The sequence below is a fragment of the Marmota marmota genome, unplaced genomic scaffold, assembly GCF_001458135.2.
Source record: "Marmota marmota marmota unplaced genomic scaffold, marMar, whole genome shotgun sequence".
NCBI lineage: Eukaryota > Metazoa > Chordata > Mammalia > Rodentia > Sciuridae > Marmota > Marmota marmota.
In genome coordinates, this window is record NW_026000169.1 from 6,468,180 (window position 1) to 6,485,077 (window position 16,898).

Genomic DNA, 16,898 nt, shown 5'->3' on the forward strand with positions numbered 1-16,898 from the left:
ACATGAGTCTTGTCCTCAAGGGAACTCAGATTTTCTCCACTCACTGTCTAAAATCAACAAAATTGTTCAACCAAATGATATGAAAACAGTAATTTGCAAAGTGTCCCAGAATTTTTTCTTACTGGTAATCACTTCATTTAATAGAAATGCCAGAAACTAAGATACTTCACCTACATAGGAGAAAATGGAAAAGAAAAAGCACAAATATTTCATTTTCAAATGGGAGATATACAAGATTTGGCTAAAAGGAAGAAACTTGAAGATAATCACATAATTGGCAATGCAAATTTTGAAAATTCTGTAATTTCTCATACTACTATACAAGCTCATTAATTGTTTTCTAGTGATGGACAAAAGATTGATAGCAAGTAAAATAATTTGGTTTAAAATTTACAGAAGTCTGTATATAAATTTGATTTTTATTGCTTATATTTGAAAATCCCTCACATAATTGTGGTGGACTCTACAATTAATTAGTCCTAGTGCCTTTTTTTTGACAATTTGCATCAAGTTTCAGAGTGATACTGACAATATCCATCCAAATCTATTTCTCTTGCCTTAACTGACAGCTTTTGTGAAAACAACTCTTCACATGAAAGTAGGAAGAAAAAAAGCAAGAGGTCAAGGAGGCCTTTAGAGTTTCTCCCCATTTATATTACTTATAGTTTTTTTTCTTCTACTTAAAAAAAGCGTTTAATTAACATAACTATACAAATTGGAGAAAGTTTACTTAAACAAAGAGGTCAGATTTCCCCTCCAGGATATTGAGCATGCAAGGCCAATCTAGATAAGGCAAGAAGAGCAGATAGAAACAAAATTCCCATAGTGAAATTTTACTTCAATCTCCACCTTGCTCTTTTTAGATTCTGGGAATAGCAGATTCTATTATTTGCTGGTGAACCAAGAGTAAGAGTTAAGAAACTTTTGACAGTCACTTAAACATTATGAATCTGATAACTTCATCTTCAAATGGCCTTAAGGAGTATTCAAAATTGAACTAAAAGAATCTTTTAGTTTTGTTTTATGATTAATTGTGATTGTTTTCCACCTTTTTTTAAAGGATGCACAATTCTAAATGTGTCATTTGTGATCTCTGACCTTCCACAGTTTCTGTGGAGTACCAATGGGATTATTAATATTAAATTTCATATAAAGCATAAATAATATGCTAATTGGCATCTAGTAAACTATTTGTTCAAACATATTGTTTCTGACAACATAGTACAATTGTCATTGTCACTAATATATGTGAATATTTCCTAAAATGCACTATTACTATTAAATATAAATCTTGAGAGTTATAAACTAAAATTTCAGAAAATTATCAGAAAAAAAAAGAATCATGTTGCTAATTCCTTTAAGCAGGAGTTGCAAATTGGTGGGCCACAGGTCAAGTCCAATCCATTGTGTTTTGTTTGAACAGAATAGCTCTTTAATTGGTATTTGCTTTTAACTGAGTTTTAAGTCATTGAGAAAGGGCATGCACTCTTGGCTCCCCCTTTTCCCTAATATTTCCTTTAGTCCACTGCCTCCTGATACATGACTACATCACCTGCCTGGCTCGAAAGTCATCTGAGTATGCTGTCTCTGAATGGAAGAGTTTATTTAACCAATAGAAGAAGACTATAATTGAAAATAAGGGTCTGGTTTCTTAAATATTTGTTTTTGTTTTTTTTTCAAATGACTTTTTCCATAGGAGGTACTAAGGAAAGAGATTGGAAGACTAGAACAATTCTTTCAAGACATCAATAGCTGTCATCTTCCTCTGAACCCTGCACTACGTATAAAAGGGATTAATCGTGATGTAAGTCAACTTAGTAGATAAATTGAATATTTCTGTTTTGTGTTGTTTAGTTTACCATATATTTTTTGGAATGACATAAAGAATTCATAAATTGACATTACAATTATTTTAAAGAAAAAATAATTGAATCCAATCCACACTGTGTGTGTGCTTGCTCTATTTGACACACTATGACCAGTTGGGATCTCCTTGGCCTTGTATGATTTGTTGTTTTGTTTTCATTTTTTAAGAAAAATTAAGAAAGGTACTTCTCTTACTGAATTGACTTAATTCATTTAAAGTGGTTGATTTGGTGATCCCCATGCATGGACCATTCCCTATTTCCCTTTGAGTCACTAAGGGATGGACCAGCTGGGAAAGTTGGTTATAATTTCATGCTTTATTTAGACTATGCATATGGTCATGTATAGTACACTAACGTTAATTATTAACTACATGACATCCATTTTTATTCAATTTAAAATTAACTGGTACCCATATGTCAGTATGCCATACACTTGTGATTTTACTCATATCTGGAAAGCATTTCCCAGTTACTGTCAGATTGACAACCTCCTAAGCTTTCTCTTCCTAATCCTCTGTCATGTGGTACATCCTCCATCACTGTACTTATTTTTCCTTCTTTCCTGTAAAGTTTTACTTCCTCCTTCTCAAAAACCAGAGACTAGAAAGACACTAATAAAGAAATTATTGATAAGTGAGATTTCAAAGTGAAGAGGTTAAGGAATCATGCATTCACAATGAATAATTTTTAAGGGAAATCATCAGACAGTCAAGAAAATAAACAAAATAATTAGAGAAGAATTAGACTATTGCTAGTATAAATGCAAACAGGTTTGCTAAAAACTTGATACCAACATCTTCCTGCCTCTGTCACTACCAAGATATCCTACAAATTTTCCTGATATGCTTATGAACATATTTTGAAAAATAAAAATAAAGCATTAAATTCCATATACTGAGACATAGATACCTGGACTAAATTCAAAATCATCACACATTCTTTAAATTTATTTGACTTTTTAATCATTAGTAGTGTTTACTAATGCCAAAGATAAATACTCAGCATTTCAAGGAAGAAATAACTGGGCTCACAAGGTCCAGTATTGGTTTTTGCTTTTTCTTTCTAAGATTTGTGTGTCTGAATGTGTGTATGTTTTAAGGAGTAGAGTGATTTGTTTTTTCAATTAAAATTACACGTGAGTTTCAACTTGTTTGTGACTTGAGGGTGGAGGGTATTAATGCTATGGGGAGCCTCTTGAGTGTTCCAGGTAAGCTGGCTGGGCCAAGAGTCACCATCCTGAAAGCCACCATCCCTTACTCTGTGGCTAGGACCACACTCTTTCCCTGCAGCACCTTACAGCTGGCAGGGCTTACCTGAGGCTCAGAAGTTGCCCCACACAGAGCCACTTCCTGGCACCAGGTGCTCTGACCTGCTGTGCCAGCACAGACTCTACACTTGTGGGAACAGCAATAAATAGACATTGGGGGATACACTGTCCTATGACACATTTTAATATGCCCTCCAATCCTCCTGAAGAATGAGATGAAAAAACTTACAGTTCTCAGTTCTGATAGAAAATTTATCGACTATCAGAGAATCCACACTCATAAGAATGCTTATGACTGCAATGAACACAGCAAGGCCTTCCATCAGAGTAAACATCTTATTCAACTCTTATCATGTTGACTCTGGGAAATCCATACCCAAACCAGAGAAAAGCCTTTTGAATGCACCATGACAAAGCATTCTGGGTGAATAAAAGTCTTATTTTATGTTAGAAACTCAAATAGGCAAAAAGCTCTACAAATGCAATAAGCATGGAAAACTTGTGATCAAAACTCTCACCCCATTATACAGCAGAGAATTCACCCTGGTGAGAAACCCTTTGAATGCCATTAAGTATCGAAGGCCTTCAAGTATAGTTAAGAGTACATTGGAGAACCTATTCTGAGGAGGAGACTTAGGAGTGCACCAAATAGGAAAGCCAGATGACTGTGTGAGCCTTTATAGCCATTATAGCCCTCAGCTTGCAATGTACTGAAGGGTCACACTAAAGAGAGGTCCCAACAGTGCAGTAAGCATGGCAGTCTCCAGTAGGGGTCTTGTCACCACCAGGCAATTCTCAGACCTGGCTCATCCCAATTCTTAAAACATGGTTTTCAAAGGCAGAAGGCAAGGGTTGGGTTTGAGTGAAGCCTACTTTGTAAGAATTCTCAAATTTTTTTCTCCCAGGAACCACTAATCGCAATGGACAATTTCCTATTTCCCATGAGTTACTTAGAGATATACCAAGTGGGAGAGTTGAGGATAACTTAATACAGTCTTCCTCCACTTGGGATTCCTCCACTGTTGGAAAAGCAAAAACTAGCCATTTCATTTAGTTATAGGTTTCTCTTTTTTTTTTTTTCAACTGTTTTAAGATGTATATCAAATCTCTTTCTCTATTGCAGTTTTTCTATTTTACCATTTTTATAAAATAGTTCTGTAAAACTGATGCACTCTTTCCTGTCTCTCGACTGTAGCTATCCCAATTCAATTTTTAAATTCTGCTCTGATACAGTTTCTCATTGCTTGTCTTTCCCTACTTAGAACTCCTTTTTTGGTTTATTTTGTTTAGCCTATTTGCTAAGCTAATGTTCCTCACAGTCTTCAAGATCCAGGTCACCTTGGAAATACCTTCTTCTTCAAATGCTTTTTCATTCAACTGTAATAAATTGCCTTATGAAATATTTTCATTTAATGCATATGTATATCCTTTTATATCAATATGGAAAGCTTTTTGAGGGTGAATATGATGCTTTTTTCTGTAAGAGTATAAGTAATTGTTTGTGCATATTAGTTGTTAAATGTATAATACTTTTGATATGACCCTCAAAAAATAGTATACATGTGCAAACCAAGGATGAAACAATGAAAACAGAATTGCTGTAGATGATACAGTTAAGAAGAGGAGGGCTAAGCCCTGACTCAGTTTCCCTTTCACTTTTGTCTACCCCTAGACTTGGAATTCCTGAAAGAGATCCCCCAAAATTGGAGTAAAGGGTTTGAAAATTCCTAATCTAGACTCACTTTTTGCCTCATATGGAATTTCTGAACTCTATTCCATGACAGGATCATGTGGTCCCTAATTAATTGATTCTCATAGCCCGAAATTCATGTTTAACAAGCAGTCTCACCCATGGAACTCAAAAACTCAAAATTGATTCACTAAGCAAGGGGTTATACTTTCTCAGGGATTAGGTTAGATTTAGGTTGAGAAGAAAGTTAAGCAATAGATCCTTTCCTCTGAGTTTATATCTATGTCAGATATCTTAAAGATAATGACATTTGAACTGATCCTTCAATGTGTATTGATGTCGTATTTTACTAAGTTGATAAATTGAAAGCATCAAATCCCTTTCCTTGCTTTTGTATTGATTTAACTCTTCACTTTCAACATGAACTCCTAGGAGTCCAAACACAAACAACCTTTCAACACTCAAACAACTGTAATAAAATGAAAGGAAAATCCTCAATAAGAAGAATGTAAAGTAATCAATATTGTAAGGCAGAAAATGAAAATTCAAAATGTAACTGAAAGAAATGAGGAAAACAAATATGTGTTATGCTGTCAATCATAAACAAAATGTTCATTAACAAATGGGAAAGAAATATATTTTTCTTTCAAAGTATCTGACTAGTGACAGGCACAGTGAGGGTATTTTATATCAACTAGCTCATATATTACAAAAATGTGGGAGATAAGCATTGTCATCTCCATTTTTACAGTGGAATACAAACACATTTAGTAACTTACTTGAAGTCACACAAATAATGAGTTACAGAGCTCAGATTTGAATTCAAGTCTTTCTTAACTCTGTATCTGTGTTTCCTTAAAGTGTGCTGTAGGACAGAAATAATTTTGTTTATAGCAGCACAATTCACAATAGCTAAACTGTGGAACCAACCTAGATGTCCTTCATTAGATGAATGGATAAAGAAAATGTGATATATATACACAATGAAATATTATTCAGCATTAAAAGAGAATAAAATAATGGCATTTGCAGGTAAATGGATGGAGTTGGAGAATATAATGCTAAGTGAAGTCAGCCAATCCCCCAAAAAACAAATGCTTAATTTTTTCTCTGATTTAAGGCTGCTGATTCATAATGGTGGGGTGGAGTGGGGATGGGGACATGGGAGAATGGGAGAATTTGATGAACTCTAGATGGGGCAAAGGGTTTGAAAAGGAGAGGAAGGAAAGATGGTAGAATGAAATGGACATCATTACCCTAAGTACATGTATGAAGACAGGAATGGTGTGACTCTACTTTGTGTATAACCAGAGATATGAAAAATTGTACTCTATATGTGTAATATGAATTGTAATGCATTCTGCTGTCATACATAACCAATTAAAATTTAAAAAATCAAAAAATATAGCAATTTTAACATTTACCTATTAACCAACTAGTACAAACACAATACCTACATACTTCCTAGTTTACTTAAACCTTAAATATAGCACTATTGATGCTCAGTGAAGAAAAACTGTAGTTGAAGATTTACAACCTGCTGAAAATATGGCTTCTCAGTTTCAAACTGAAATAACAACAACAACAACAACAAAAAAGAAATGTATTAGGGTTGGGGATGTGGCTCAAGCGGTAACGCGCTCACCTGGCATGCACGGGGCGCTGGGTTCGATCCTCTGCACCACATAAAATAAAATAAAGATGTTGTGTCCACTGAAAACTGAAAAATAAATATTAAAAAATTTAAAAAAGAAATGTATTAAAATTTAAAAGTACTTGATTAGTGTCAGGCACGGTGTAAGGTATTTTATATGCATTAGCTCATATATCTGTATGTATGAGATACAAAAGTATGTTCCAAGACCCCCAGTGAATGCCTGAACTCACAGATGTATTAAACCCTACATATACTATACTTTCTCTTATACTTACCTATGAAAAAGTTTAATCTGTAAATGAGGCATAATAAGAGATTAATAACAATAACTAATAATAAAATAGAACAATCATAACAATACGCTGTAATAAAACTGCCAGCATCAATACACTGTAATAGAATTGCCAGCATCACCACTTACATATATTGGGGTAATTAATAAACAAAATGAGGGTTACTTGAACACAAGTACTGTCTATACTGCAAAGGTCGATTTAAAAATCGAACAGGCTACTAACTAACAGGCAGGTAGCATATACAATGGGAATGTACTGCAAAAATGAATGTATGTGAATCATTCACATACTGGGAATGATGGAGTGGCATGATGTAAGATTTCATCCCACTACTCTGAATGGTATATAGTTTCAAACTTAAAAATATTTCTTTCTGGAATGTGTCCTTTTAATATTTTCAGACCATGGTTAACTAAAGGTAACTGAAACTGCAAAATGCAAAACTTTATAGAAAAGTGGACTGCTATAAAGGAATCGATTGTTAGACTAAAGTTTGCTTGTTTTTAATAAATATGTTTCTCTATTCCAAAGTGTAAAAATTACTTAGTTGTGTTTTATTTATTCTTATACTAAATAATGCAGAGGATTATGATTACAGGAAAGATGATTATGTTTGCTTTATTCCACTCACCATTTTTCTCTTCTTTTCTTCCTATAGGCATGTTCATATTTCACATCTAATGCTCTGCCATTGAAGATTACTTTCATCAATGCTAATCCAATGGGCAATAACATCAGCATTATTTTCAAGGTACTGCACCCCTTCCAAAACATCAAATTGATTCTATAAGCAGAACTATTGATTTATTACTCACAAAAAGAAATGATTACAGCTATTTTCCTCTGGCAACAACAGAGATTTCGCAATTATTTTAGATTCTGCCTTTTTACAAAATTATAATACATGCCAAAGTATGATTGGCAATAAATCAAATATTACTGGCTCAAAGCCAGAGAACTTTCAGTGCAGAACTTAAGAATATACTTTAATAAATGAAAGTATGTGATTACTTTTTAGGTGCACAGAAAGTGGAGTATATGGTTAGCCCTTAAGAGGAAAGTTTTCTTTTGGCCTTGACACTGAATTAGAATCACAATTAGTGGTAACACAAATGATGTCAATTAATTTAACATATGATTTTTATCTGAAAGTACTTGCTTGTTTTAATAAATTGGATCATTTTATTTTTTGCAAATACAAAGGAAGTAGGTACAGGTTCAGTTCTCATCATAAATGCCATAGGGAAAAAAAGAATAAAAGGGAGTACCAGAGTTATAGACTGGTAGGAAAGAAGGACTAACGAGAAAGCTGTTAGGTAACAAGTAAGACTGCCAATCATCCAGCTAATTTAGTCAATTATTCAACAAGGTCTCAGAGTGAATCTTTGGTGGATTCTGACTGTCTATTTTTAAGAATGAGGATTATCATGCCTACATTTCTGCTTTGACCTTTGTAACCTCAATTGTTTGTGGGTCTCAACGCTGTATTTTCAGAAAGGAAAAAACTCCACAAACTCCCATCTTGTCAAGATTTTCTGTGTATCATTTAGAAAACATTTTCAGAATCAAACTGTTTATTTCTTTGAGAGCATGGTACTATCCTTCCCCTTTGGACATACTGCAATTCCTTCACCTTTGCTGGAAAAATCACCCCTTCATCATTTCTTATTATTATCAAAGATAGCTCTCTCCAAAAACTAACTGCCTCATAACAAGAGAAATCATTGACACAATCTGCTGAATCATGTGTGTACTATTTACTAAGTCAAAAACACTTCGTTTTCTGACTGTGTATCAGTGCATAAGCTTATGCATTACCAGATGATCTTCACTTAGAAACAGATCTCTTGGTGAAATTTGAAATTTGGGTAAACATCTGTTCACCCTCTCTTCACTAGACTTTGAATCTTAGAAATCACACACAGATAATAAATGGAAATATTATTATCAGGAACAACATTCCAAGCAGCCCTTCTAATTTGGTGGCTTCTGCAATCATGTTAAGGGAAGTTTTTGTTTTCTTTGATATTCTATCAGAAACATAAGGTACTTTTAGTGCTAATAAAACACGTGAAAACAGTCTAAGTCAGGCTGGAAATGTATCCAGGAAAAGAAATGACATATACCATATTTGAATGCTTTTAATGGAACTCAAGGAGAAACTCAGAGTCTATAATTTTGTTTCTAACAGGCTGGAGATGATCTTCGCCAGGATATGCTTGTTCTGCAGATTATTCAAGTGATGGACAACATTTGGCTGCAGGAGGGCCTAGATATGCAAATGATCATTTATAGATGTCTATCCACAGGAAAAAACCAAGGTCAGTATAGATTAAAAAATGAGTCAACTTACATTATTCATCTCACACATTCACTGATAATATGCCACAAAACTTTCTACAGCTTTCATTTTAGACTACAAATTCAAAAATCCAAAGAACTATACAAATTCTTCCTTTCTAAAAGAATTTTCTCTGGAGGCTGAGGCAGGCAGATTGCAAATTTAAAGCCAGCCATAGCAACTTGACAAGGCTTTAAGCAATTTAGCAAGACCCTTTGTCGAAATAAAAAACAAAAAAGGCTGGGGATGTAGCTCAGTGGTAAAGTACCCCTGGGTTTAATCCCCAGTACCCCCCCCCCAAAAAAGAAGAAATTTCAAAACTGATAAGCCAAAATTTATATAAAGCGTAACATGCTTTTAAATAGTAATTGGACCTTTTCAAATCCAAATGTTAATTGTGATGTTCTTTTTAGTGTTTTAAGAAGTTGGCTATAGCTGGGCACAGTGGCACATGCCTGTAATCCCAGCGTATCAGGAGGCTGAAGCAGGAGGATCTTGAGTTCAAAATCAGCCTCAGCAAAAGTGAGGCACTAAGCAACTCAGTGAGACCCTGTCTTTAACACAAAACAAGGCTGGGGATATGGCTCAGTGGTCATGTGCCCCTGAGTTTAATCACTGGTACCAAAAGAAGAAAACATTTAGCTACACTATGAACTCATTTTTTTCTTATTTCCTTAGGTAATATAGATGCTTCTTGACTTACAATGGAGTTATGCACTGATAAAGCCATCATAAGGTGAAAGTGTAGAGTGTCAAAAATGCATTTAACACACCTAACCTACCAAACATACTTCATCAGCACGATGCACCACAGAGTATCTGTTGTACATCTTTGTGATTATGTGGCTGACTGGGAGTTATGTCTCACTGTCTCTGCCCAGCATCACAAGAGAGTACTGTACTATATATAGCTAACCCAGGAAAAGACCAAAATTGAAAATTGGAAGTAATGTTTTCTACTGAATGCATATCACTTTTGCACCATTGTAAATTAGGTAAATCTAAGTCAAATCATCATAAGTCAGGTACCATCTGTAATAGAAAAGTCTACTCATTCTAAACAAACACAGTTACTACCTTAATGTTAACATAAATTTTATATATTTAGAACAGAACTGAAAATGCTAATTTCTAAGACTTTTGAGAAGATATAATATCAACTCAAAAATGGTCACACATGCAAACTGTGAACACTTTTTGCTTTTCCTTTATAAAAGCCAATAAATTAATAAGGAAACATAGTTTCATTTTCAGTGAAATAATGTACACCCAAATTATGACCAAAGCATCAGATGAAAGTTGTTCTTAGTTACAATCATGCTAAATTGAAGAAACAATTCCTAATATATCATAATCACTTTTACATAAGAACACGGCCATTTAGAATTCATTATAAGCTGTATGAATTATAACAGATACATACATGTGTGTAAACAGAAGGCTGAAACCATATCCCTGCACAAGGGACCTACTCTGTGTAGTTAATTTTTTAAAATTCAAACAGAGCTACAGTTTAAACCTGTCAATCAACCCCAAAGAGCTACCACTGCCTTATTCCTCAGTTCCTGAGGGCTCACCAACAGACTCAAGGTAAACTGTGACTTGAGACTTGAATATGAAGGATAGAAGGGCCTTCAAGCTACCTTTACTTGCAACCCAATACCTCAAAGTGGCTCAATAATAAGTCATACCACCAAATTATTTTGATTCTGATAGTAGAACTCTTGTTTCCATGCCCAATGTCCCAACTCTGGACCCATTCTAAAGCTTTAGTTCAAAAAAAATTTTTTTATTGTTACTGTGAGATTGTTATTTCTTAAGTTTTGACCTCCCTTTTCTCACATCAGGGACCTAATTCTTTCATATCCTAATATTCTAAAGAAGTAAAAATAAAGCCAAATGAGCCAGGCTGAGCTTTTTAATGTAACCCAGATCACCTTTCCTTCATAAATTGAATAAATCACTGATCCCAATGGAATTCTTCAATTCCATCCACTCAGATCTGTTTATAATCACAGAATGTAATTGTGACAAAAACCTCTTCAAGTTTATAAAAGGATTCAGCAAAATATTACTGTAGACTTGCCCAAAGTTGGGCATAAAACAAACAAACCCCCCCACCTTCTACTGACAAGCTTCTATGAATATCAGATTGTATAGGACATGACACCAATAAAACACTTCTTGAAGAAAAATAGAGATTAAAACAAATGTCATTTTTAGAAGATTAGGTTATGTTCTTCGTCAGGTTCCAAGATTGATATTGAGTATGTGCTGTTCAAAAAATATTTAATTTTTAAAACTCAATCATCTCTCTATTTGTACAGTTATATCTGTGTCCCTGGTCCCTCTGGGCATTTGAGTTTGCAGCTCTTACACTTGTGCAGATTATGGAAATGAGAACTCTGTATTTTAATTTCTTTCAATGATTTTATTTATAAAACTCTGCACTGAGGGGTATTTTGGGACATTTGTCTTGGGAGAATTTTAAGCACTGAGTTTTAATTGCTATTCTGTATACACTGAAAATTAGAAGCCTTGAAAATATTTACATGCTAATAACCTCTGGTGCACAATGCAGAAAACCTTGGCCACTGGAGCAAAGGTCCTACTAAAGTTCAATCAACACATGCTTCCCTTAAAAAATTCCTTCTTATAGTTTCTCTCTAATGTGAACTGGAAAGGAAGGAGCAGGTGGCTTCCATGTGTTTACTGAAAATATTCTCTTTCCTAGCAGAAATGTAACATTTAACTGTTATTAATATGAACATTGACTTTTATAATATATTTTAAATGTTGTTTATGGAGATTTGCATTGGGTTCACTTAAGGCAGAAATATTTTGGTCATATAAGCTCAAATGTCCTCCCTTACAGGGCAATGGGTGTCCCAGTCATGACACCTAATCTTCTCTTCTGCTGATTCAGTGGGGACTCTGAGAGATCGCCTAGATTGGCTCTCTACCATAATTCTACAAAAAATATTGAAATTGTTTTGATAGATCTGATCCAACTCCAACTGATCCCTGGGATTTAGGAACAATTACAAGGAGCCCATCCAGATAGGCTTCTGCAAAAGAGAAGTCTTAGAAAGGAAAAGGGTAATCCAAATAGTTCTGACAACTATTGTTGCTGTTACATAGATCAAGACATATTTTCTAAATCTCCCTCATCCTGGGAAGAAAGAACCATTTCCTTAATCTCTTTTTTCTAATCCACCAGGACTGATACAGATGGTGCCTGATGCTATCACCCTGGCAAAGATCCATCGCCATTCTGGGCTAATAGGACCCCTGAAAGAAAACACCATCAAAAAGTGGTTCAGCCAGCACAACCACTTAAAGGCCGATTATGACAAGGTCTGTCCTGCTGCAACTAATTTTAAGTAATGTGCTTAAATAAAAATATGCTTTGGTTCATTAGGTATTCAGATTCATGGGAAAGTAAATTAAGTACACCTTGAGTTCTAATTCCCTCATCATCAGTCTCATAATAATGACACAGTTTAAATGACATATTAACGAGATAAAACATTTCTATGTTTGGTTTTCATTCTCAGTGAAATTCCTAGCCATTAATAAAACATCTCTTTGCTCAGCTGCCTCTCTTACAACAATTTCACCCAAGATGATGGCCCCTTGAAACTACCTCCTTCAAGTAATTTCCACTGTTTGTACACAATCTCTAATTTCTATAAATAACCACGCCTCCTTTGCTAGATACTTCCTTACTTGCTCTGCTTTTCTATCATTCTTGTGATGGTTTGTAGAATGCATAATTGTGTGTGTGTGTGTGTGTGTACTTTACAAAATGTACTGCAAACATTTTGCTCCCAGTTTATAGTACTTTGACACCTGGTCTAAAATGTACAGTTGTGCAGTTTCTGCTCTATACTAGGCTCCTGAATGAAAGTTGAGTGTGACTAGAGTCAGGCCTAGTTCTACTTACCAACTCATGAACTTGTACAATTTGGTAACCCAGAGCACTAATTGACCTAAAATTGTAATACCGGCCAATGTTAATTTGGTCAGAACTGCCCTGGGCACTGACATCCTCTCATTCTGGGAGACTTTTCAGTTCTGGGCAAACAGGGATGATTGCTCACTCTATCCAGCATGGGCCATGCTAAGGAGACTGAGGAATTCCTCTGTTCCATACCACAATGAACTTGAAGGGAAGCAAAAAGCAGGGTTTTAGGTGCCAAATAACAAATAATGAGATGAGATTATCTTAAAATATGCCTTTTAACTATTCCTAAAATTTTAACTTGATTTTTGCACACACAGCTCTCATCAATGCTTTGAAGTGTATCCACATACATTTGCTTTACACAACTACAATGTAGAGGACATATGTTACTATCTTCATTTTGTAGGTGAAGAAATTCTAGACAGACAAATAATTGACTTGATCAGGCACTTGAGAGCCCTGGAACTAAGCAATCCAAGTGTCCTGGCATGTATTTCAGTGTCACAGACTTCCACTCCAGCAAGTTGTCCATGCCATTCTGGGATACTTGTAACCTTTACACAACCAACCCCTCATGGTTACACAAAGTTGATGAACGTGATGCATGTTCCTAAGACCATTTTTTTGGGGGGGGACTATTTTTGGAAAGAAACCTCTAATTATTAAAGAAGCATAAGCCATAATTAATTTAGTGGTAATCTGCTTCTAGCCACACAGACATTCACTAATGTATATTGTACAGAAATACTTTCAGACATTAACTGGATAACCTAAGGGTAAACAAAATGTTACCAGTATCTCAATATAGGTTTCCTGTATCCCCAAAATTCAAATATTTAAAAATGGTATTTAAAATATTTTAAATGTTGCCTCTGTGGAAAGACAGTGTTGGTCCATGTTGGTTTTTCTTCTTTTATTTTGAAAAAAAAAATCATTCAATATTGTATAGTTGAGGCATCAAAAAAAAAAAGGAAAAGAAAAGAAAGAAAGAAAGAAAGAAATCCTCTCCAGTAAGCTAAGAAAATTAACTCCATGTGAATGAGACACTTTTTCCCAATTTCCATGAAAAAGAATGCTTATTGTGTATGTGTGTGTGTGTGTGTGTGTACTTTACAAAATGTACTGCAAACATTTTGCTCCCACTTTATATCACTTTGAAACCTGGTCTATAATGTACAATTGTGCAGTTTCTGCCCTATACTGGGCTCCTGAATAAAGGTTGAGTTGTGACTAGAGTCATATCTTCTATGTCATATCAAAAATCAGCCACTTATCCAGGCCCTTCTCTCTGCTAAGATACAGAAATTGTTCTCCATTGCTTTTCTCGTTTATTTTTTACCATTATCTCTGAGGCTAACGCATTTTCTCACTTTTTTTTTCTATTTTTGTGTTATTGTTTCTCAATTCATTAGGCCTTGAGGAACTTTTTCTATTCCTGCGCTGGCTGGTGTGTGGTAACGTTCATCCTGGGAGTCTGTGACCGTCACAATGATAATATCATGCTGATAAAGTCAGGCCACATGTTTCATATTGACTTTGGAAAATTTTTAGGTCATGCACAAACATTTGGAGGGATAAAAAGGTCAGTGCACAAATGTTTATTATAAAAATTAAGCAATGTCCTAAGTACCATATAACATGATAGCATAAAAACTCTGAAGATGACTTGCTTCCCATCTCTCAAATCCCCCAAGGCAAAGTAAATGTGACTATATACCTAAGAAGAATGAGGAGCAAATTTTTGTTAATGAAACAAATTGGGTTTTTGCAAATTGTTAGTGGAACTTAATAAAATCATGCTAAGTGAAATAAGCCAGACTCAGAAAGTCAAGGGTTGAATGTTTTTTCTCATTTGTGGAAGCTAAAAAGATAAAACAAATAATAATAATAAGTGATTTCACAAGAACAGAAAAGAGATCAGTAGACTACAAGTGGAAGACAAAGGGAGGAGAGGAAGAAAAGGGAAAGAATTAGGAAATTATGCTATGTGCATGTATGAATATATCACAATGCATTCCAATTTTATATGAAACTGAAAATAAATAGAAAGAAGACTTATAGAATAGAGGGAGGGTATGGGAAAGAGAAAGGAGGGGTCCAAAAGAAAAAGTACTGGGGATTGAAATGGAGCAAACTATATTACATCCATTTATGAATATATCACAATAAACCCCACTATTATGTCTAACTATCCTGCACTAATTTTAAAAAGTAGAAAAGAAAAAGTTAATAGACTAGCTCAGCCTTCCCCCATGAGATACTAATCCCATCCCAGCTTGAGTTATTTGAAGTTATAGTTGTGCTTTCCTGTAGACCTTGAATAGACAGTGAAACCCGAGTTGATGCGCTCATACATCTGGTATATAGTCCAAAGCATCACCACTGTTCTATCTTAAAACTAGCACACCTCCCACACTGAATTAGCCTTGAATCATTCCACAAATGCAGAATGAGTACCTACCATTCAAGGGCATTGAGCATACAACAACAAACAAAGCAGATGCCAACTCTGACTTCTTTGTAGTAGGGTGGACAGACAACAAATAAATAAGTGAAGAAATAATATTAGGAACTGAGAACTTCCATTAGCAAACTAAAGCAGAGAAATGGTGTAGAAAATGACTGGGGCAGGGATACTATTCTAAAGAGGCCTCTTAGAGAAGACAAAGAGCTGGGTAATGAGTGGTCACCTGGTGGAGATCCATGAGAAGAGTGTTCCAGGATGGGAGATCACACAGGACAGCCCTTCTCAGTTGAGTTCTCCAGAAACCTAGAAATCCTGTCTCCATGCTTACACCAACTCTGAGGTTGTCTTAAACTTTCTGACTTCTGTGAGAGAAAAAAAAACACATCTCACTTATGAATGTGAAGGATTTCACATCCTGTGCGTAAACAAACAATCCCTTCTTAAGCTTTAATTGTGAGATTAAATAGGATTTACACCAGCAGATTAAATCAAAGGGCAGTTCAGCCCCAGCATTACTTAATGATTCTGGATAAAATTTGGCTAATCCCTACAGTGGAAATAAGAAATTCCTTTAGCCTTCTGATGCCGGTTGGCTTTCTTTTGAAGTACTACTTAATCATTTTCTTTATTTCTTTATTTTCTCTCGCAAAGATACAAATTGAGTAGTTAGCAATTAGTGCATCCACAATTTCCACTCATTTCTCTGGTGACAATAATTTATATATAGTAATGATGAATATATCACATTGCATAAAAGATATTATTGCATAAAAGATATTATTGTAGCAGTAAACTATATTTTAACTCAATAATTCCTTCATGGTGATTTTTTTTTCTTATAGAACAGGCAATATTAGGCAAATCAGTTATTAGTGACATTTATTGCTTTTCTCATTCATTGTTTGAAACTCTTATTTTTAGTTTATCTTTCCAGTCCATATGAACTTTCACAATGGTAATGCTAACCTTCCATTAAGTCTTTCTAGTAACTTTCTTTCTAAATACTTTTAAGGGCAGCATGAGACCTGGTTAAACATGGCCGCTTTGGAACAGACTATGTTTTTTTGAATTCCATGCTACCACAGGGTCACCGTATGATCTTGACTCCCTTATGCCTTAGTTTTCATATTGATAAAACAGATTTTTATTTGAAGATTAAGAGAATTGGTATATGGAAAGTGCTTTGAAGAGTGCCTAACACTGAGTGAGGGCTTTATACATGTTTGTTGTCATTAATTGTAAGTGTTCTAAATGAAGTGACAAGAAATAAGATCACATCTCTGGGTGATAGCTTCTTTTGTTTAAAGGGATCTAAATATCTGATTTGGTTGTCTTTTAAAATCTG

General features: G+C 34.8%; 1 protein-coding gene across 3 annotated transcripts in view; it reads left to right on the forward strand.

Moving 5' to 3' along the window:
• The window catches only part of Pik3c2g (phosphatidylinositol-4-phosphate 3-kinase catalytic subunit type 2 gamma), a 340,206-nt gene that overhangs the window by 220,657 nt on the left and 102,651 nt on the right, over positions 1-16,898 (forward strand). For all 3 annotated transcript variants that reach the window (XM_048787228.1, XM_015498207.2, XM_048787229.1), the window contains 5 exons: positions 1,697-1,804; positions 7,437-7,529; positions 8,970-9,099; positions 12,340-12,476; positions 14,499-14,668. In XM_048787228.1, the coding sequence (XP_048643185.1) occupies positions 1,697-1,804; positions 7,437-7,529; positions 8,970-9,099; positions 12,340-12,476; positions 14,499-14,668 (638 nt within the window). The remainder of the gene's footprint in view (positions 1-1,696; positions 1,805-7,436; positions 7,530-8,969; positions 9,100-12,339; positions 12,477-14,498; positions 14,669-16,898) is intronic.